General features: G+C 39.4%; 1 protein-coding gene across 1 annotated transcript in view; it reads left to right on the top strand.

The window, feature by feature from the left end:
* Positions 1-22,237, top strand: part of flnb (filamin B, beta (actin binding protein 278)) — a 29,112-nt gene that overhangs the window by 679 nt on the left and 6,196 nt on the right. Inside the window, exons 2-43 of the mRNA XM_017712689.2 lie at positions 349-597; positions 1,600-1,697; positions 1,812-1,929; positions 2,626-2,763; positions 3,009-3,135; positions 4,424-4,560; positions 4,731-4,924; positions 5,005-5,118; positions 5,275-5,418; positions 7,005-7,077; positions 7,168-7,280; positions 8,409-8,991; positions 9,988-10,099; positions 10,188-10,348; positions 10,451-10,603; positions 10,701-10,824; positions 10,908-11,104; positions 11,413-11,536; positions 11,646-11,809; positions 13,932-14,055; positions 14,150-14,334; positions 14,438-14,561; positions 14,796-14,938; positions 15,016-15,154; positions 15,236-15,471; positions 15,566-15,689; positions 16,056-16,240; positions 16,324-16,447; positions 16,566-16,723; positions 17,339-17,462; positions 17,636-17,799; positions 17,892-18,015; positions 18,138-18,334; positions 18,437-18,560; positions 18,689-18,852; positions 18,934-19,057; positions 19,536-19,723; positions 19,851-19,974; positions 20,236-20,299; positions 20,380-20,476; positions 20,553-20,693; positions 21,553-21,681. Of these exons, the coding sequence (XP_017568178.2) occupies positions 349-597; positions 1,600-1,697; positions 1,812-1,929; positions 2,626-2,763; positions 3,009-3,135; positions 4,424-4,560; positions 4,731-4,924; positions 5,005-5,118; positions 5,275-5,418; positions 7,005-7,077; positions 7,168-7,280; positions 8,409-8,991; positions 9,988-10,099; positions 10,188-10,348; positions 10,451-10,603; positions 10,701-10,824; positions 10,908-11,104; positions 11,413-11,536; positions 11,646-11,809; positions 13,932-14,055; positions 14,150-14,334; positions 14,438-14,561; positions 14,796-14,938; positions 15,016-15,154; positions 15,236-15,471; positions 15,566-15,689; positions 16,056-16,240; positions 16,324-16,447; positions 16,566-16,723; positions 17,339-17,462; positions 17,636-17,799; positions 17,892-18,015; positions 18,138-18,334; positions 18,437-18,560; positions 18,689-18,852; positions 18,934-19,057; positions 19,536-19,723; positions 19,851-19,974; positions 20,236-20,299; positions 20,380-20,476; positions 20,553-20,693; positions 21,553-21,681 (6,429 nt within the window). The remainder of the gene's footprint in view (positions 1-348; positions 598-1,599; positions 1,698-1,811; positions 1,930-2,625; positions 2,764-3,008; positions 3,136-4,423; positions 4,561-4,730; positions 4,925-5,004; positions 5,119-5,274; positions 5,419-7,004; positions 7,078-7,167; positions 7,281-8,408; positions 8,992-9,987; positions 10,100-10,187; positions 10,349-10,450; positions 10,604-10,700; positions 10,825-10,907; positions 11,105-11,412; positions 11,537-11,645; positions 11,810-13,931; positions 14,056-14,149; positions 14,335-14,437; positions 14,562-14,795; positions 14,939-15,015; positions 15,155-15,235; positions 15,472-15,565; positions 15,690-16,055; positions 16,241-16,323; positions 16,448-16,565; positions 16,724-17,338; positions 17,463-17,635; positions 17,800-17,891; positions 18,016-18,137; positions 18,335-18,436; positions 18,561-18,688; positions 18,853-18,933; positions 19,058-19,535; positions 19,724-19,850; positions 19,975-20,235; positions 20,300-20,379; positions 20,477-20,552; positions 20,694-21,552; positions 21,682-22,237) is intronic.

Here is a 22,237-nt window from a genome sequence, read left to right as displayed (position 1 = left end):
GATTGCATCATCGGCTGTCTATTTCTCAAGACAATTTCTGGTAACGTAAGCAGTTCTGCCCTTACGCTCACATCAGTTATACTTGGCTGCATGAAATGTCAAGATTTTATCTTGGTCGCAGATGTTTTTAAATGTTTAGAAAGTGCTAACTGGATTACCTTATCTGTTCTTAAGAATGAGCTTAATAAATCAATAAAATCCCCTGGTCTGATGACCGCCTCAGACCAAATAAATCTTGGTAATAAAACCACAAAGACAAAGGGGTGTTTTATGCTTTGTATTAGTACATGAAAGAGTCTTTAGTCACAAATTGACTGATGCCAGAATGTTGTGCACTATGTTCCACAGACAGTAAGGCTATAGTGGATGGAAATCTGAAGCTCATCCTGGGGCTGGTCTGGACTCTCATCCTGCACTACTCCATCTCTATTCCTGTGTGGGAGGATGAGGCCAGTGATACAGTCACAAAACTCACCCCGGAAATGAAGCTGCTCGGATGGATCCAGAGTAAAGTGCCTGAGCTGCCCATCACCAACTTCAGCCAGGACTGGCAGGACGGCAAAGCATTGGGAGCTCTTGTAGATGGTCTTGCACCAGGTACATTTGGAGCATTCAAAAAGATAATATTAAGATATGATCTAAAGCTCATGGCAATAATACAAAATAACAAGCTCTATAAAAAGTAAAGTTGTGCCAGTTTTAATAAAGGCAACATTCTGCACTTCTGTTTTAAATTAACACAAAAAAGTACCAAAGTCACCTTTTAAGTGAAGTTTAAATGCAGAGTTCTCCCATGAAGACTGTTTGCTGCCAGGCCTCCTCTAAACAACTCGAGAATTTATATGCCATGCACTTTTAGGTTGTCCCTAGCAGTGTTTATGAAAAATCAGCAAAAAGCCTTCAGCAGTTCTTTCTCATGGTAATAGGCCTTATTCACCAATGTCCATGTTTTTTGTTAAATTTGTTCTTGACAAAGGTCCTAAGAAAAAGTCTATATCAGATTCATGACATGTTCTTAAACTGCAGAACGGTTCGCACCTTTGTGCTCTTGAGTGTGTGTAGATTCTGTTATTACCAACAAATCCCAAATACAAAAACATTGGTGAATGTCAGAATCTTTGTGAAAACTGTGTGAGTGGGTTTTAAGAAGAAACATCTGCGTAAGAACACTTGGTGTGTGAGGCCCTATGTTATTTACACTCTTCATTTTAGGTTTAATGATGAACGCCTTTCCAGAAAAAGATTCCTCTATGTTGTTGTAATTGTCATACTGCAACATGTGAAAAAGTTCAGAAATGGCACAAAAATAATAATGTAATGTAAGAAGAAAAAGTATGTGAGTTGTGAGTGTAAATATTTTAAGGGACCCTCTAGGAAGAGCTTAAAAATAAGTGCACAGTCACTCCCTGTGTCCCATCCCCAGTTTTGCAACATGCAAGTTGAGAGAATGTAATATTTGAATTTCAGTCAACAATTGAGCATCCAAATATTTTCTCTTTTGATTATGTTGGAACAGCTTAACTTTGTGATGGAGATAAGTGTAGTGAAGTTGTTTTGCCATTTCGTACTCCCCCTGAGTGATTGTTTGCATATGTGTAGGCTTGTGTCCAGACTGGGAGAGCTGGAATGCAGTCCAGAGAGTTACTAACACCAGGGAGGCCATGCAGCAGGCAGATGACTGGCTAGGAGTACCGCAGGTATATTTACTCACAACGCACCATTGTATTACTAAATGCCTCATTTTAATGACATATGCTTAACACACTTAGACCATCCTTGTAATGTTTTGCTTTTATTATTTGTATATATAGCTCATTGCTCCAGAGGAAATCCTTGACCCTGGTGTGGATGAACGGTCAGTCATGACTTACCTGTCCCTTTTCCCCAAGGCCAAGCTAAAACCTGGAGCTCCACTCAAACCAAAGATCGGTTAGGCTTCTTTCATTTTGTTATCACTGTTTTGCATGGCTGTAAATCTCTGCTTGGATAGCTATTTGATTCAATTATGATTCTTTATAAAACCACTCAGTGAGATTTCACATGTTGCCGCAACTTGCTTTGATTACTGCACAATTCAGGTTTAAAAGATACGCTGAGCATACACAATAAAAAAATATGCCAAGCTTTTTTACCCAGTTTTCTCCCCAATTTAGACATTGCCAGTTCCTTCCTCTGGTTATGTCTCCAACTATCATATTATGCCACCAATCTGGGAGGGTTAGCACATGCATCCTCCAAGACATGTGAAGCACCAGCACAGCTTTTTAAACTGCCATTAGACAGCTCAACACGCTTGGAGGAGAACACTAACTGCCAATGCTTTTACATCGGCTATGACACACCCACACTGGCTAGCATTGTGATGTGGGGAGAGGGTCGTCCTACCCACCCACAAAAAGTGAGCCCTGTTATGCCCTCCCAGCCACAGATGGCTGTGCCATCCTCAGGGATCAAACTCACCAACCCTTGACATGGATTGATTCCTTTTTTATACACCTAATTATGGTTAAAAAACAAGACTGTATTTTAGGAGAAGTTTTTCCTATTATGTCTCCATTCTTGTTATCTTTAAACCCTAGTTTAGCTTCTTTTGTCATATTTGTTACTCTACTCCCTTTATTTCAGTGCCTAAACCTAAAGCCTGTCGTGCCACTGGACGAGGGCTGCAGGCCAGAGGCCTTAGAGTGGGTCAGTTGGCTGACTTTAAGGTTGACACCCACAAGGCTGGACCTGGAAACCTGGCAGTTCACATTCGCGAGCCCAGTGAGTCAACAATAGCCATTCTCCGCATCTGCTATTTTGTCTCCACTGACTACCATTGCTCAAACTAACATTTTCACCTATACTAAAAGCAGTAACCAACATATGTACATTGTCTCAGACACCAGATATAGCTACATTGTTTGCAAGGGGCGCAGGTGGGATCATTACAAAGACAGCCAGGGCCTCATCTCTGCCTCTCTGCTCCTCTGTCCTAGATGGATGATGTCTTTCTCTCTCTCTGACAGCTGGTAATGAAGTAGCGGTGAAGCAGAGGGAGGTACTGGAAGGCATTTACGGCTTTGAATACATGCCCGGTGATGAAGGGGACTACACTGTGGACATTACCTGGGCTAATAAGCACATCCCAAAAAGGTCAGTTTTCATTCATCTTCTGCTGCAGTCACTCACTGGAGGATGAAACATGCTGTAATGACAAGACAGTGACATGAGGTACAAGACTATAACCACAGTCGTATGACTAAAACTACAAATGTACAGATTAGTTTTAAGTGTGGAGGAAACATGGAACCATAGTTTTGTAAAGTATGTCATGTTTGTAAGTCATGACCAGAAGTTGTAGTTTGCTATACTAGGTGATGTAAGCATTTGGTTTATTACTGCCAATAGTCTTGAGCGATTCTCTGGACTTCTTTGTGAACTCTATTTAAATGAACACTGTCTTTTAAAAGTTTGTAATCACTCACACTATTGTTGTTCAGGAAGAACTTAGACATACAAGTAGACTGAAATGTTACATTGTTTTGTAGATTCAGTATTTGAAGTGTTTGAGAACAAAGCTTTTAAATGATAAATGATTCTGTAGGTTTTATTACGGCTGACTTTTATTCCATAAAATTATAACTTGTGAAATCATCTACAGATGTAGTCATCATCATGGACCTTGTTAGCCCCCTTTTACCCTGGTCAGGACCCTCACGGAACAGGTACTATTTGGATGGTGGATCATTCTCAGTACTGCAGTAACACTGATGTGGTGGTGGTGTGTTAATGTGTGTTGCGCTGGTCTGAATGGATCCGACACAGCAGTTCTGTGACACCTTAAACACCTTAGTGTCACTGCTGGACTGAGAATAGTCCACCAACCAAAAATATCCTCCCAGGAGTGTCCTGTGGGCAGCGTCTTGTGACCACTGATGAAAGACTAGAGGATGAGCAACACAAACTGTGCAGCAGCAGATGAGCTATCATCTCTGACTTTACATCTACAAGGTGGACTGACAGGGTATGAGCGTCTAATAGAGTGGACAGTGACTGGACACAGTGTTTAAAAACTCCAGCAGCACTGCTGTGTCTGATCCACACAGACCAGTGTAACACACTATCACACCACCACCACGTCAGTGTTACCGCAGTGCTGAGAATGATCCACCACCCAAATAGTACCTGCTCTGTGAGGGTCCATGGGGGTCCTGATCACTGAAGTACAGGGTAAAAGTTGGCTAACAAAGTATCAGAGAAACAGATGGACTACAGTCTGTAATTGTAGAACTACAAAGTGCATCTGTATAGTAAGTGGAGCTGATAAAATGGACAATAAGTGTAGAAACGGTGTATATAGATTTAAGAACTCTCACTATGATGCTTTTTGTGCCATTAGTACAAACTGACAACCAGTAAGCCATTTATTCATTTATGGCAGCCCTTTTAAGGTCCATGTTGGGCCCAAAGCTGGTCAGCAGAAGATTAGAGCCTGGGGTCCTGGACTGGAAGGAGGAACTGTGGGGATGCCTGCTTCATTCCTTGTAGAGGCCAGTGGTGTTGTAGCTGGTATGCTAGGTGAGACCATTTCAGAATTGGAGTCAGCTTTATTTTGCCAAGTATATTACAAATACAAAGAGTTTGTCTTGATTAGTGCACCAGTATATGCCACAATGTTATGTTGACTATTATTGTGGCAAATATAGCATTTAGGTAAATTTTACTCTTTCTGGACAAACTCTCTCTAGGTTTTGCCATTGAGGGCCCGTCTCAGGCCAAAATTGAGTGTGATGATAAAAACGACGGCTCATGCTTTGTGAGATTCTGGCCCACTGAAGCAGGGGAATATGCTGTACATGTGATGTGTGATGATGAGGAAATAGAGGACAGTCCTTTCATGGCTTGTATAGCACCTAAGAAAAAAAGCTTCAGCCCAGACAAGGTAACAATGTATATATGAAATTAGTATCTTAAATATGATGTGTTGGGTGTATCCTTGACATATTTTTTTTTCTAAACAAGGTTAAAGTATATGGTGCAGGAGTTTCTCCAGCTGGAGTTTTGATGAACTGTCAGGCAGAATTCACTGTTGATGCCACTCAAGCTGGTGAAGGAGTGCTCAAAATCTTTATACAGGTATAAACTATGTCTTCTAATAGTGCTCCTTAAAAAAAGATGTTGTTGAAGTTTTATTGAAATGAAAGTGTTGAAGGTCACATTAGTCAGCAGTTTTAAATATTGTTCATACTGTATGATGGTTTGATGTACAGATCTATGTATTTTTTCTCATAGACGCTGGAAGGAAGCTGTATAAAAGTGGATGTGATTTGTGAAGAGGCTGGCATTTATAACTGCTCCTATACTCCCACTACTATCTGCAAACACTCCATCGTTGTGTCTTGGGGAGGAGTATCTGTTCCTGGCAGTCCTTTTGCAGTGAGAATAATAATATATATGTGCAAGTAATAATAATCGAAAAGACACAGATGAGCCAAAACTTTATGATCTAATGCCTAACATGCTGTTGGTCCTTTGCGTGCCACCAAAACAGTTCCAACCTGTCAAGGCATAGACACTACAAAACCTCCAAAGGTGCCCTGTGGTGTCTGGCACTGAAGTATTAGCACCAGATCCCTTAAGTCCTGTAAGTTGTGAGGTGGAACCATCATGGATTGGACTTCTTGTTCCAGCACATCCCGCAGATGCTTAATTGGATTAAGATCTGGAGCATTTAGTGGCCAGGGCAACACCTTGAGCTCTCTGTCATGTTCCTTAAACCAATCTCGTACAATGTGTGCAGTGTAGCAGTGTGCAATACTCAATTCAGGCAATTCAGTGGCGGACAAAGGTTAACATGGGCACTCTGACCAGCCTGCAGCTATGTAGCCCCATATACAGCAGGGTGCTATACATTCTGTGTTGTGACACATTCCTCCCTTAACCCGCATTAAGATTTTCAGTGATTTGTGCCACAGTAGCCCTTCTGTCTTTTCAGACCAGACAGGATATTCTTCATTGCCCTCACGCATCAGCGAGCCTTGGGCACGCAACACCCTGTCGCCAGGTTGTGGTTTGTCCCTCTTCAGACCGGTGTCTATAGGTACTCACCACTGTTGACCCCACAAGCCTTTCCATTTTGGAGATGACTCAGTCATCTGACCATATCAATTTGGCCATAGTCAAAGTCTTCACAGGTCTTCACAGCTGCTCATTTCTCTCACATCAAAAACATTGCTTATGAGTACTGACTGTTTGCTTACCATCCAATATATCTCAGACCTTTACATGTGGTGTTGTTACAAGGTAATGAAAGCTATTTGCTTTCTGTGGGTGGTCATGATGTTTTGGCTTAAAAGTGTGTATATATGCAAGGTTATGGTGAAACAGGTCTGATATCAAGTTTAATTGTGTTACTGTACTTTATTGAGCAGAGGAGACAAGAAAGGTAAAAAAAAATTGCAATGCAATAAAATGATAAAAATAGCAGTGATCATTCAGAATGAGCAAAGTAGAGGAGGCAATGGATAGGGCAAGATGGAGGCAGATGATCCGCTGTGGCGACCCCTAAAGGGAGCAGCCGAAAGACGAAGAAGAATTCAGAATGAGCAAAAAGGTTTCATGAACACCCCTTATTACAGTTTATAGTATGAAGGAACAAAGTAAAATCATATTTTCTTTGTTTCAGTTAATATACTGAGAAATGCCAAAGAATCTCTGATTTCTGTGTGGGCTTAGTTCTGTTTTCTAATCATTTTGATCCCTCGCCATATTAAAAACGCATTTCATTACACAAGGAGGTATTAAAGCTGTCCATTGATGACATACTGTAGCAATCATATTTGAGTGGGTAGGGGAAACATTATTTGTTAGATTCATTTGTAACAGAATATTGCTGCTATAAAATTCCAGGGTAACTGATATCACACTATGGGAATAAACTGTTGTGATGATATCAAGCATAGCAGCAGTGTGCGAAAGCTTTGGTTTGAAGTTCATGTAGAAGTAATTAATGACTGTTTCAGGTAATGCCTCACAAAATTAAAATTGAACCATGTACTGGAAGCTGGAGTCCTGGATCAGAGATAAACTACTTTGGTGAGTTTGAGTCAAATAGTATATAATATAGATCATCAGCATAGCCTCCATGTTACTGAGATGTTGTATGTGTTTGGCTATTATGTGCAGATGAGGAGATGGACACTGATCAGGTCACTGAAGTAAACATGAAGGCTGGAAAGGGGAGCAGACTGGATATTGACGTAGTCAGCCCCTTAGACTTCCCTACTAATGCCACAAAGGTCAGTTCTACTGGAATTCTACTGAAGTACAATGCCAGTGCAAAGACACTTGTGATTTTTTGAAATGTAAAATTTCTTACAGTCAGATTTGAAATTTAAAGCTTGCTTGCTTTACTGTTAAAGAGGAATTCCACAAATATTTCTAAATTTCTGTATAATTAAATCCTTAAGATGTAAACAAAGTCATTCACTGTTGTTAAATGCAGTTTTTGAGAAAGTGAGAGTTGTTTACAATGCATTTAATGCATTTATACGGTCCCTAACAAAATGTTTCAAATATGCTGCCTATTGGCTGAAACACTGTTTTACGATAGTTTTGAGATCAGGTTTGAACCTAAAACACAATTTTTCACCCCACTGATTGCAAAGGTGTTGTAAGGTAAAAAAAGTCACAAGTTTTTTCTTATTTTTTAAATTTATCACTACTTTATCATCATCATCATCATCATTAGACATAAAACTAGTTTTACATGTAGGGTTCCTTTTTTAATGTGTTTTTTTTAAATGGCTATATTTGCTTTGTACGTATTGGAACACCACCACTTTAAAGTTATCCAAGTCAGTAAGTTTCTCTATTCTGCACCATTTCACATCAAACCACTCGGAATTCATTTGTTCACATTTCACTGAATTATGTCAGGGGCTTCCAGTCTTATCCACAAAGAGCTGGTGTGGCTGCAGGTTTCCATTGCAGCAAAGCAGAGCACACATGATCAGTTTTTTTTTAAAGACTGAGACTTGCTGATTAAACGAGTGGAATCAGGTTTGCTTTTCTTATTTGGAACAAAAACCTGCACCCACACCGGCCCTTTGCGGATAGGATTGGATAGCCCTGAATTATGCAGAAATTTTGAAATATCAGTGGATTTCAAAATAAGACAAAAGACAAAACACCTGCAAAGATTTTAACACATCAGCTAATTCTAATATTTTTCATATCATTGCTTTCAGAAAAAAACCTTGTAATTTTTAACATAACTTGGAAACACCAGTTTCCCTTTACATGGGCGTCTCATGAAGAATGGATCAGTAAATGACTAAATATGTTTACTTGCATTACAATTTTGTAAGTTTGGCAACACTCAAACTCTGCTACAAACATGGACATAACATTGATTTTTCCCACAGGTGAAGGCTTATGGGCCAGGTTTAAGGGGTGGCCTGCTGGGGCAGCGGGCAGAATTTACCATCGACACAAGAGAAGCAGGCAGTGGAAGACTCACCGTCACAATGGAGGGACCATGTCAGGTTACTCTGCAGTGTATGGACAATGAGGACGGCACCTGTGCTGTGTTCTATCTGCCTGCTGAGCATGGGGAACACACAATCAGAATCTTCTTTGACAATTCACAAATCCCTGGTTCCCCATTTCTCCCTGTGGTGCATCTTCCCTTAGACCCTTCTAAAGTAACAGTGTCAGGCCCTGGTTTGACCAAAGGGAAGGTGGGGGAACCTTGTATGGTGAACATAGACTGTGCTCTGGCAGGGTCAGGTGACCTCTCTGTGGAGGCTGTCTCTGACTCAGGAGCCATAGCTAAGACTGAAGTGCAGGAGAATAAAGACGGCAGCTACACAGTCGTTTACGTTCCCCTCACTGCTGGTGTCTACACACTTCTTCTGAAATACGGAGGCCAAGTGGTGCCAATCTTCCCTGCAGGAATTGTGGTGGAACCAGCTGTCTATAAAAGCCATGTTAAACTAACAGGGCAAGGTAAGATAACACATTTATTAAAAAAACAACGATACCTAAAGAGTTGTTTAGAGTGGTGCTATAGAAGAACCACTTTTGGTTTCCCAAAGAAGCCTAAGCATAAAGCACCGAAGGCTTCTAAGCATAAAGAACCTTCATAAAGAATAAAGAACCTTCAAATAATGTAAAGGTTGTACACCAATTAAAGTTTCTTAGAAATATATGTCCAGGGCTAAGGACCATTCACAGGCTTCACGTTATACAGAGATTGCAATTAAATAAGCTGTCGTTACTGTGCCTTTAATGTCTCATCTCTGTTCTGTGTGGCTGCACTGTAAAGGGCCTCATTCAAAAAAGTCAGTGAATCAATTTTAATAACTGGAACAGTGTAAATTGAGCTGGCCTGTTTTAGGCTGAATAAGTAAGCATATCACTGTTGTCAGGGCCTTGTATCTCCAAAATGGTAACTTTAAAGTCAGTGGAACCAGACTTTTTTCCAAGTCACTTTTGGTCGTTTCTTTTGGTCCGTTCTTCATTAAATTTGCATATAACATAAAGGCAACAAGCATTTTCAAATTATGTCAAAAACTGAAAAACAACAAAAAAGGAGATACAAGGTTTTCTTCCGACAGCAACAATATTTAAATGTGTTGGTTTGTGTGACATCACAAGCACAATTAGTTTAAGACAGTGTGTTTTTGCAGATTAGTTTCCACATGTGGACTGTATGGACTGTGGTATGAATGGTACATGCTGAAACTTTAACTGTGTTTAGATACATCAAACTTTATTAATTTGACTTCACATCATACAGAAGCTTTAAAAATATCCCACTGAAAATTGATCTAGGAAACCAGAAGTGGTTGTAGTATGGCATCACTCAAGGACCCCTTTTTGCTGAGTTATTTATGCATATATTTATTTATTAAATAAATTTCACATTTTGAAGTTTCATCTGATTATGTTTTTTCAGGGTGGTAATTTTGTGTCTGTCTGCTTTTGCCTCTAATGTAAAAGGAGACCTGGCGAATGCAGCAGGGAACTGTGATCCAAGCCAAGTACTTGCAGATGGTCTAGGGCTTTTCCAAGGCCTTGCTGGACATCCCAACAAGTGTTACATAAACACTAGGTTAGCCACTATGTACTTTGTCTCATAGAAAAGATTACAGAACTGAAGCCAAAGATGATACATTAGTCAGTATTTTGTTTGTTGGCAGAGGAGCTGGAAATGGCCATCTTGAAGTAACAATAGATGGTCCATCTGAGTCCAAGGTGTCATGCAAGGACAATGAAGATGGCAGCTACACTATGGAATACATTCCATCTGCAGCTGGCCAGTATGACATTAATATCACCTATGGAGAGAAGAGCATTCCAGGTGCTTTGAATGCCCAAAGTTTCCATTTTGCCTGAGAGGGTTTGGCTTGATTTTTTAGCAGATTTCAGATGCAGTGTTGTACTGATTTAATGTGCTCTGCAGGTAGTCCATTTAAAGTAACAGTGAAGGATGTTTCAGCCACCAGTGCAGAAATAGCTGGACCACGGATTTGTGCCCAAAGTTCTCAGAATTTCACGTTTGACAGCAAGAAAACTGGCAATATACCAGAGACTGTGACTGTGATAAGTCCTCAAGGTGGGTCCCCTACTTCTCTTGGATTGCTTTTTTCAGTTTTTTTAAAGAATTTTGTGCTTTACATTCATTAATTCCTGTCCACTTTCTCATGTTTAAGGTAAGTCTGAGCTGATGGATCTCAAGGACAATGGAGATGGGACCTACACAGTGAACTTTTCCCCTTCTGTGGAAGGCCCTCACTCTCTGATGGTCAGATATGCTGAGGATGATTCATTCTGCAGGTGAGATTTTGCTCAAAGTTGTAATGCTTAAACCGGTTGAATGCTGTGTGTTTTAATGGCATTGTGAACAACATGACCCGCAGTCATGTTAACTTCCACGTACTGCAAAGACCAGCTGCTGGTGGAGAGAAGGCCAAAAATCAAAGCCCCAGGAGAGAGATGAACATTTCTGGAGAAGGTTTGGAGTCTGGGATGTGCAATAAAACTCCTCAGTCTTTTACCATCAGCTGCAGTGCCACTGGAAAGGCACCAGAGACTGTTGCTATTGCCAAACCTGATGGTGAGTAGTTTGTATTTAGGCATCAGAACCTGTTCAGAGCCCACTTTCACAATTATTACCTTACTGAATATTGTTGCTACAGAAGAAGAAAAAAAAATAATAAAAACTTACATCTCTTTATATAACTTAACATTAATGTACATTAGTGTAACCAGATTTTATAAGTAATTTTGCCTTGTTTCTATTGGTATTTCATTGTAATGTAAAATATAAAAGGCAGCTGTCTTATCCAGATGTGCAAAAAAGTGATATGACAGCGATGTTGTGAGTTGAGTGATCCTTCATATTTCCCCTCTTGATCTTTGTAGGTACAGTTGAGGTGCTTGAACTGACTGACAATGGAGATGGAACCTATACAGTTACCTGTTCCCCAACCACAGGTGGCTCACACTTACTGGCAGTAAAATATACAGATGAGGAGGCCTTTAGTAGGTGAGACTGATCATCTTGTAAAATCTTTTAATAAAGTATGTGCTATGAAGTTCTTTGCGTTTTTCCATCTGCATTTTGTATGTGCCTCAAACAATGCCTTTTTTTACAGTCCCTATGAATTCCATGTGCTGGATGCTGAGTATCCTTTGCAAAGTATTGTTACTGCACCAGGTTTGGTGTCTGGAATTTGTACTCAAACTCCTCAAGTGTTCACAATTGACTGCAGAGAACATGGGAAGCTGCCTACTTCTATCACTATGATGAATTCCAAAGGTAAAGATGTTATTCTTTGTGGTCACTCTAGATGAACAGCAGAACTTTTTTGTCTTGAACAAAAAAGTCTTTGAATGAAAAGAGGAATGTGAGACAAAAGTACAGTGTCATTTTTCATATAGGGCATTAATATTTTGGAGGCATATGAATTTAATCTTTATTTTTTTAAATGAAGACACTTTTTTGTCTAGACACCTAGTTTTAGTTGAGCATAGGTTTTCGGTCAATGTATTAATTGTTCTTTTTAGTCTCATGGAAACTAAAATAATCTTTATGACTATATATTGTGTAGGTAAAATGTTCATGACAAAATGTCTGTGGTTAATTTGCTCAATCTCAAGCTGTAAATATGAGGAAAAAATATTTTAATGGACAGAAAACAACAACTGTTATCAATTTTTTAAGCAAAAATACAACCCCAATTCCAATGAAGTTGGGACGTTGTGTAAAACATAAATAGAAACAGAATAAAATGATTTGCAAATCCTTTTCAACCCATATTCAAATGAATACACTACAAAGACAAGGTATTTAATGTTCAAACAGATAAACTTTATTGTTTTTTGCAAATATTCACTAATGTTGAATTTGATGCCTGAAACACGTTCCAAAGAAGTTGGGACAGGGGCGTGTTTACCACTGTGTTACATCACCTTTCCTTTTAACAACACTCAATAAGCGTTTGGGAACTGAGGACACTAATTGTTGAAGCTTTGTAGGTGGAATTCTTTCCCATTCTTGCTTGATGTACAACTTCAGTTGTTCAACAGTCCGGGGTCTCCGTTGTCATATTTTGCGCTTCATAATGCGCCACACATTTTCAATGGGAGAGAGGTCTGGACTGCAGGCAGGCCAGTCTAGTACCCGCACTCTTTTACTACGAAGCCACACTGTTGTAACATGTGCAGAATGTGGCTTGGCATTGTCTTGCTGAAATAAGCAGGACGTCCCTGAAAAAAACGTTGCTTGGATGGCAGCATATGTTGCTCCAAAACCTGTATGTACCTTTCAGCATTAATGGTGTCTTCACCGATGTGCAAGTTACACATGCAATGGGCACTAACACACCCCCACACCATCAGAGATGCTGGCTTTTGAACTTTGCGCTGATAACAATCCGGACAATCCTTTTCCTCTTTGGCCTGGAGGACACGACGTCCATGATTTCCAAAAACAATTTGAAATGTGGACTCGTCAGACCACAGGACACTTTTCCACTTTGCATCAATCCATCTCAGATGAGCTCGGGCCCAGAGAAGCTGGCGGCGTTTCTGGGTGTTGTTGATATGTGGCTTCGCTTTGCATGGCAGAGTTTTAACCTGCACTTGTAGATGGAGCGACGAACTGAGTTCACTGACAATGGTTTTCTGAAGTGTTCCTGAGCCCATGTGGTAATATCCGTTACAGAATGATGTCTGTGTTTAATGCAGCGCCGCCTGAGAGATCGAAGGTCACGGGCATTCAGTGTTGGTTTTCTGCCTTGCCACTTACTTGCAGAGATTTCTCCAGATGCTCTGAATCTTTTGATGATATTATGGACTGTAGATGATGAAATCCCTAAATTCCTTGCAGTTGCACATTGACAAACGTTGTTCTTAAACTGTTGGACTATTTGCTCACGCAGTTGTTCACAAAGTGGTGAACCTCGCCCCGTCCTTGCTTGTGAACGACTGAGCATTTTAGGGATGCTCCCTTTATACCCAGTCATGACACTCACCTGTTTCCAATTAACCTTTTCACCTGTGGAATGTTCCAAACAGGTGTTTATTGAGCATTCCTCAACTTTCCCAGTCTTTCGTTGCCCCTGTCCCAACTTCTTTTGAACGTGTTGCAGGCATCAAATTCAAAATGAGTGAATATTTGCAAAAAAACAATAAAGTTTATCCGTTTGAACATTAAATATCTTGTCTTTGTAGTGTATTCAGTTGAATATAGGTTGAAAAGGATTTGCAAATCATCGTATTCTGTTTTTATTTATGTTAATATGTTCCCTGTTTTTTCAGTGTAAGACTTATTTAATTAACCACAAGTTAGTCTTTTCATGAACTTTTTTACCCATCTTTACTTGCCAACAGTCATGGAAATGACTCTGTTGTATTATAATTTATTTGTATTGATTCAGGTTTGATTGAATTACTTGGTGTTGAAGACAATGGTGATGGGACCTGCACAGTGAGCTATTCTCCTTCTGTTGAAGGCCCTCACTCGTTAATGGTCAAATATGGAGATGATACTGCATTTAGCAGGTCAGAGAAAACTTTAGTTTAGGCTAAATTTTGTGTTGGATTTATGCTGCCTCATAATTATTTCTGTGTTGTTGTATGTGTGATGTACTTTTAGTCCTTTCAAGTTTCAAGTGCTGCCCAAACATGATGGCAGCTTTGCTCAAGACTGCAGGAGTAAGAAGGACAAACATGGACCAGGCTTGGAGGGAAAATATTGTGCTAAAACTCCTCAAAATTTCACAATTGGCTGCAGCAGTGCTGGAGCAGCACCAGAGACTGTTGTCATTGTGAATCCTGGTGGTGAGACCATACATGCATTTTATTTGTTTATTTCTATGTATTTACAGCAAGATGGATATATGCTTATTCTGTTGCTGTGAACGTGTTTCTTTGGATGCTTTAGGTTCAGTTGATCTGGCCGAAGCAACAGATAATGGAGATGGAACTTACAGTGTGGTCTACTGCCCCTACATAGATGGCCTTCATTCTTTAGAAGTGAAATATACAGATGAGGATGCTTTTAGTAGGTGAGATACTGTTAATCTGTTTTAATCAGTGTACTTCAGAGAAGGAATGAGATTCATAGTCATTTGCCAGGGCAAAGGCAAATTTTGTCATAGACAAATAGATTTTGAATTAGATTTGTAATCCATATTTACACTGATTTACATAGATTTTTCCAGACTCTGCTTGAACTATATAAAGCCATCTTACAGCTTGGTAAAATGAAAACTGCAAATTTTTTCCTCATTATTTTCTAGTGCATTCAAGTTCCACGTACTCCCTACAGATGATATGACTAATGTAAAGATCTCAGCACCAGAGGTGGAGTCAAGGATTTGCACCCAAAGATTTGCACCCACTGGAAAAGTTCCACAGTCTTCAGTTGCGATTACTCCGAAAGGTAAATCTCAGCTTAAGTTTTTCTTATCTACCGTTAAAACACTGGACTAGTCTGCTCATCTTTTGTTTGTTTTTTAGGGCTAATGAATGTAGGAGTGACTGAGATGATGGTGGATGAAAGCAGTGTAGATGAGACCTTCGTAGTGAGCTGCTTACCAACCACTACAGATCCTCACTCTTTAATGATGAGATATGCAGAGGATAATCCAAACTCTAGGTAAGTCCAGAATCAAGTGGGGAACACTGGAATGACAGAATCATGATTTGTGTCATTGTGCCAGCTGTTTTATTATTTCAGCCCCTGCAGTTTCCAAGTGCTTCCCAAACCTGATGCTTCGGAGAGCAAAATAAGTAGGATCGTGGACATTTCTGGACAAGACATGGCAGGATGGTCTGCTAAACCAGAGTCAAAGGTGAAGTTCTCTGGGACAGGAATGAAGTCTGTCTTATGTAGTCAGGCACCACAGACGTTCACCATAGACTGTAGCACAACTGGGGAGACACTCAAGTCAGTGGCTATTGTGACACCAAATGGTAAGAAAAACATTATTAAGATACAGACATTGGCAGATTTCACTTTTTTTTTCAAGGCTATATAAGCCAATGTGAGTCTTTATCATTGGAATAGGTAAGACTGAACTGGTGGAGGTCAAAGACAATGGAAATGGGACTTATACAGTGAACTTTTCTCCTTCTGTGGAAGGCCCTCATTCTATAATGGTCAAAAATGCAGAGGATGAGTCTTTAAGCAGGTAGCAAGTTGAAGTAATTGACTTAATTTCAACCAAATATATATATATATTTTCCCCTGCTGTCAGAACAAAACTTTGTATCTCCAAAATGGTAACTTTACAAGAGAAGGAAAAAACTTACCTCACTTTTAATGTAAGTCAATTGAACCAGACTTCTTTTCCAAGTAATTTTGGGCCATTTCTGCTGGTCTGTTCATCATGAAATTTACACGCAGTGTAAAGGACAACAAGCACTTTCAAATTATGCCAAAAACTGAAAAACAACAAAAATGGAGAGGTTTTGTTCTGACAACAACTATATAATTATTTATTTCCTAATTCTTACAACTCATCTCTTACATTGAGAATATATTTGCCTCATTTTAGAGCCTTCAAGTTTCAAGTGCTTCCGGTTCTTGAAGCTGGAGACCAGAATATGCCAATTCAGGATCTAAAAGTGTCTGGCCAAGAACTGATGGGTGCCATCTATCAGAACATCCCTCAGACATTCACAATAGACTGTAACAACACTGGGGAGGTACCAGAGATTGCTGTAGTGGTAAAACCTGATGGTAAGAATCTCTTAAAATGTGATTTCAGCAAATGCTTTTCATCTAGTGTAATTTTTTTTTTTTTCTCTCCTTGATGTCTTTAGGCACAATTGATCTCCTTAAGGTGCATGACAATGGAGATGGAACATGCACTGCTGCATATGCCCCTTCCATGGAGGGCTCATATTCTTTTGTCCTTAAATATGCCAAAGAGGAATCTTTTTGCAGGTGAAGCAGTAATTAGAGTTATTATAGAAGATACATATTCCTAGGCCTTTCTGAAAGGGGCTAATGTGTTAATGAGAAGTTAATATGTGGGTTTATTTCATAATCTGTTATTATTCAGAGCCATTGGGTTTCAAGTGCTTCCCACAGAGAAGACTCAGATAAAGGTTACTGGGCCAGGTCTGGAGTCAGGGATACATGCGCAACAACCTCAGATGTTCACAATTGACTGCAGCCTAACAGGAGTTCCAGAAGGTGTGGCCATAATATGTCCTAATGGTAAGAACGCTTTATAAGGGATGCTCTTTCTTACAACACATCAAAGTGTAGATAAAATGTAAGATTTAAAGATCGCTTAAAAGCAAAGTGACAACATGACAACAAATGATAATATATTACAAGATCTTCATTTTATTTTAATGCACATCCAGTACTGTGTGATAGTGAGAGACCACCCTTCATTTATTTCACTTCCATGCAAAACAGCATTTTTCAGGGTCTGGAAAAAGCAGAAAAGCAAAAATGGAGCTTAGGGTTCTCCTTTCTTTTCAAGACGAAAGCATTAAGTACTGTTTGTCTGATGGTGACAGTTTTGGTGGTCTGCTAGGTTTGCATGGTTGTTAGGAGTCCCAGTTTTTATATCTTTCAATCATTTTTTGGTCTCCAGCTTTGGAAATTCCAGTTTTGTTTTTTTTTTTACTTCTTTTCCTTTGACTTCCTCTTCCTTATGCAAGTGGGTTTTCTTCTGTTTTATCTCCCCAGAGATGCCTCCAGAAAAATGAATAACTTGTAATTATTAACAATTTAATTGCTGTTTTGACTGGAAATTAAATAAATAAAGTAAGGACTTTTACATTTTACTGAATGTTAAAGTTTTATATTTTAAATGAACAGGTACAACTGAAATGCTACAGGCTAAAGACCATGAAGATGGGACTTATTCAGTCAGCTTCTTTCCATGTATGGAGGGTCCTCATGGATTGCTGGTGAAAATTGCAGGAGAGGACAAATACTGCAAGTATGAGTGTATATCCTCTTCTGAAAGATTAGTGTAAACCCATGGTCTAAGCCCATTTTCCTTTGTCCATCTTTGGTCAACAGTTTCATTTGGTCACCTGTACTTGATGTATGAGCTTGTGCATATGCGACATAAGGAAAAATGTAAAACTTATTGTTACTTGTGTCCCAAAGCCCTTTAGGGTTCCAAGTACTTTCAGCTGAGGCAGTGAAAGAGGTGCAGGTCAGTGGACCAGGCCTGGACTCTGGCATCTGTAGCCAAAGTCCGCAGACTTTCGTGATAGACTGCCGCAAGACAGGAGACACACCACAGGTTATATCCATACTCACACCATATGGTAAGAATCAGCTGATGATGTTTTGGTACATTCAAGGTTTTATTTTTTTATCTTATACAAACTTGAACTTCTTCTATTTTGTTTGGTGGCAGGTTTGATGGAGCAGCTTGAAGTTAAAAACAATGGAGATGGCACTTATATAGTGAACTACTCACCCTCTGTTGATGGGGTTCACTCTTTGATGGTTAAACATGTGACAGATGATTCATACTGCAGGTTAGGTTTCCTAATCCTGTTAACTTTATCTGATTAAAAACAAACAAAATAATCATATCAATATGTGCTATTGATTAATATTTAATTTGCAATAAATCCTGTGTATGTGAATGGAACTGCAGCCCCTTCAGGTTCTATGTGCTGCCCAGTACTAATGCTGACACAGACCATGACCTGGTGGAGGAACTGAAGAAAAAGACTGGAATATATGGACCTAGCCTGGAGTCAGAAATCTGCGCTAGAACTCCTCAAACATTCACCATTGACTGCAGCAGCACAGGAGAAGCACCAGAGACTGTTGCTGTGGTGAAGCCAGATGGTGAGAATAATTTTTTTCTCATTTAACAAATATTTTTTTGCTTCTGTTTTCAAAGATACATAAAATATTGACAAAAAATATTTTCTTGTTTTTGTACTTTAGGTACAGTCAAACTTGTTGACATATCAGACAATGGTGATGAAACTTATTCTGCGGCTTACTCACCCGTCGTGGAAGGCTCTCACTTCCTAATGGTCAAATACACGGATGAAGATGCATTTAGAAGGTAAGACAATATTTCATGGTGCACTGTAAGGATATATTTTATCCTAGACCCAGCTTAGGTCTTTAGAATTACTTGCTGACTGGTAAAATGTAGCCACATCTTTTTCTCATTATAAGTATGTGTTACAGTCCCTACGAGTTCCAAGTAATTCCAAAGGATGACAAAGAAGAGATGAAGATTTATGGCCTCGGCCTGGAGTCAGGAATTTGTTCCCAGGTTCCTCAGACGTTCAGAATCAACAGCAGTCAAACGGGGAAGCCCCCAGAGACTGTGGTTCTGATGACTCCAAATGGTGAGATGATACTTTTTCTTAGATCACATCAGATATCTGGATGTCTAAATGAGTGCAGCAGTCAGTATTATATGGTTTCAGGTGAGACTGAGCTGGTGGACATCAAAGACAATGGAGATGGAACCTACAGAGTGAACTGTTCTCACTCTGTGGAAGGCCCTCACTCTTTGATGGTCAAATATGCAGATGACGAGTCTTTTATCAGGTGAGACTTTTTCAGGCATACAGCATTGGCGTCATAATTTTTAGACTTTGGGATGATCACTTGCTCAGTCACGTTTGGCTAAAAATTCTGACTGCCATTAGCTGTCACAGAGTCAACTGTATCAATGTTCTGTTATCTCTCATTGACAAGTTGTTGCTTATTTCCTGCATACAGTATCTCACAAAAGTGAGTACACCCCTCACATCTCTGCAAATATTTGAGCACAATTTGGACATGTTCACCTTGAGGTGTAGTCACTTGTGTTGCCAGCTATTTAGACATTAATGACTGTGTGTTGAGTTCTTTTCAGAGGACAGTAAATCTACACTGCTATACAAGCTGTACACTGACTACTTTGTTATATCCAATTTTCATTTCTATAGTGTTGTCCCATGAAAATATATAATATTTGCAGAAATGTGAGAGGTGTACTCACTTTTGTGAGATACTGTATATGCATGTGCTACATTTATTTCAGCTCATCGAAGTTCCACGTCTTGCCTACAAATAAACAGAAAGGAGGAATTGAAGAGCAGAGAGACATCATAGAGATTTCAGACCAGAAATTAAATCCCAGAATCCATATTGAAATTTCCCACACTTTTGCTTTAAAATGCAGCAGCACTGGAGCAGCACCAGAGACCGCGGCAGTAGTCAAACCTGATGGTAAGATCGTCATATGTATTTGCCCAGCACTGGATTCAGATACATATTGTTGCTGTCAAAAAAGGCAATAAAATGTGTACTTCATTACATTGACTTACAGTAAAAGTGAAATTTTTGTGATTTTCAGGTACTATAGATCTTCTAAAAGTACTAGACAATGCGGATGGGACATATCACGTAACCTACACTCCATCTGAGGAGGGTGCACATTCTCTAGTTGTCAGACATGCTGGTGAGGAGGCTTTCTGTAGGTAAGGCTATGCAGAAACAGTAAAACAGACCAACAAACATGCTCATAACAATAAAGATGCCAAAAGGGATGGAGGGATGCCAGTGGAGATCCATCTTTGATTCGCTCAAGAACCTTTCAGTGCATGGTTCTTTAAAGGAATACAACGGCAATGGGTCTTCTACAGCATCTCTTTAAAGAACCCTTTTAGCATGTCTGTTTTTAAGAGTGTAACCTAGTAATTGTTGCACTGTTCTCTTTGTCCTCTTGCTGTTTTTGACAGTCCAACCGTGTTTAATGTCCTGCCTCAGCATGATCTAACCACAGAAACGGCCCTGGATAGCAAAGTGAGAATCCATGACATGAAATTTCTTCATGAAATATCATCTGTAAAAGACACAGTGCTAACATTTCCAGCACTTCACAGGTTTTGGGCAGAGAATTGACACCTTTAGGCTTCACAAATCAAGCAGGACTCATGATGTTTGACATGGTGATGCAATTGGGGGAAGGCGAAATCTCAGGTGAGAGTTTGTGGATTCACTGACTCCTTTTCAGAGTGAAGATGGTTGTTTCTAATCATGTTTCTAATGTTCTCAGGCAAGGTGATCATGCCTTCTGGAATGACAGCACAACTTGACATCATTGAAAGTGGTGATGGCACCATTACACTAAAGTTCAGTCCCACAGAAGAGGGTCTACATCATGTTCTCATTAAATCTTGTGCAGCTGATATACCAGGTCAGACATTACCTTACCTTCTTAACACATACTGTAGGGTCCAAAATTCTGAGACCACCAGTGAAACTGCTTTCATTTTGCACTCTAATGTCATAAAATTTTTAAATCGCAAATTAAATTAATCAACATAACGATTTCAGTGAATGTGTTTGTATTTAGTATGTGCCCCTTTTGCTTTAAAGATGGAATGCATTCAAGCTGCCATGATCAGCTGTATTGGTTTAAGATGGATCCACACATTTTACACATATGAAATTATTGGTTGTGTTGTAAACTGTTCCCTTAGGTATCTTCAGATCAAGCACTTTCATACTGATCTACATATGACTACATCTTGAGTTTTTTTCAACAGATAGATATCCCATAAATATCCTGTCCAGTGGGATACTGGCCACCAAAAATTTGTGCAGAAGCCTCTGATAATTAGATAAAATCGATCATCTTCTAAGTCACTTATCCTCCTTGGTCACGAGTGCTGTACTTATTTAGGTAATATTTATTGTTAGATCCCTACTGTCCTTTGCTTATGTGGTACATTTCATTGCAGTCTGTGAGTACATGGTGAAATTGAAACCCTGTTGCTCCACTTTGTAGTTTTTATATTAATGACAAAACTAAATGGAATTGCATTGATTTAAGCTGGATCGACACATTTTACACATGATTTGTTGTGTAGTAAACTGCTTCCTTAGGTATCCTCAGTTCAGGCACTTTCATACTGATCTACATATAACAGCATCTTGATCTTGTTACGACAGATGGAGCAGTGCTCAAGGCTAAATATCCCATCCAATGGCAAGACCTGATTGTATGATAAGTGCTCAGACTGTCCTATTTAAAATTAAAATTCTTCCTCTAGAGCTCTCTCTGCAGTATTATGTGAACAGTTCCATGAACCGCTGTGTGAAAGCTCATGGCCGTGGGCTGGTGTATGGAGTTACACATGAAACAGCAGCCTTTACCATTTACCATGAGGATACAGCTATAGGTGAGTAGCTCACTTCAGTTTATCAACTGTAAAGATTTGTCAAAATATGCAATTCTTAGTAATAATCTTTCTTACTGTTCTTATTGTACTTAGTACTGCAGGATAACAAAGGAAGATGACATTCTTTGACTAAATTTAAGAAAATAATTCACCACCAGGTGGCATCACAAGTGAGAATTAGTGTGTTACACTCAGAGGCCACTTTCTGGCCACTTCATTAGAAGCATCTACATTATAGGTCCACCTTTGTGGTGTTTCTTTATAGACTAAAGCCATAATTTATGATCCTCTAGCCCCTTAACATTATTTTTTATTTTTTTTTTGCTGTAAACCTAGCAGTGACACTGACATGTGTAAAAGCTCTAACTGTGTCTTTATATTGCTAATATATATTTGTAGATCTGTGATACAAATAATAATATGAGTACTGATTTGGGTACAGCTCATTTGTATAGAACCTTTCTTGAATGCAAAATTTCAGAAATCCTGCAATGCTATTATATATTAATAGACTGAGATGTTGTTGTTATGTCTTTGTGTGAGTGAATAGAGTGCA

Source organism: Pygocentrus nattereri, chromosome 9 (assembly GCF_015220715.1).
Source record: "Pygocentrus nattereri isolate fPygNat1 chromosome 9, fPygNat1.pri, whole genome shotgun sequence".
In the NCBI taxonomy this organism is placed as follows: domain Eukaryota; kingdom Metazoa; phylum Chordata; class Actinopteri; order Characiformes; family Serrasalmidae; genus Pygocentrus; species Pygocentrus nattereri.
This window is presented reverse-complemented; position numbering and strand designations above follow the sequence as displayed.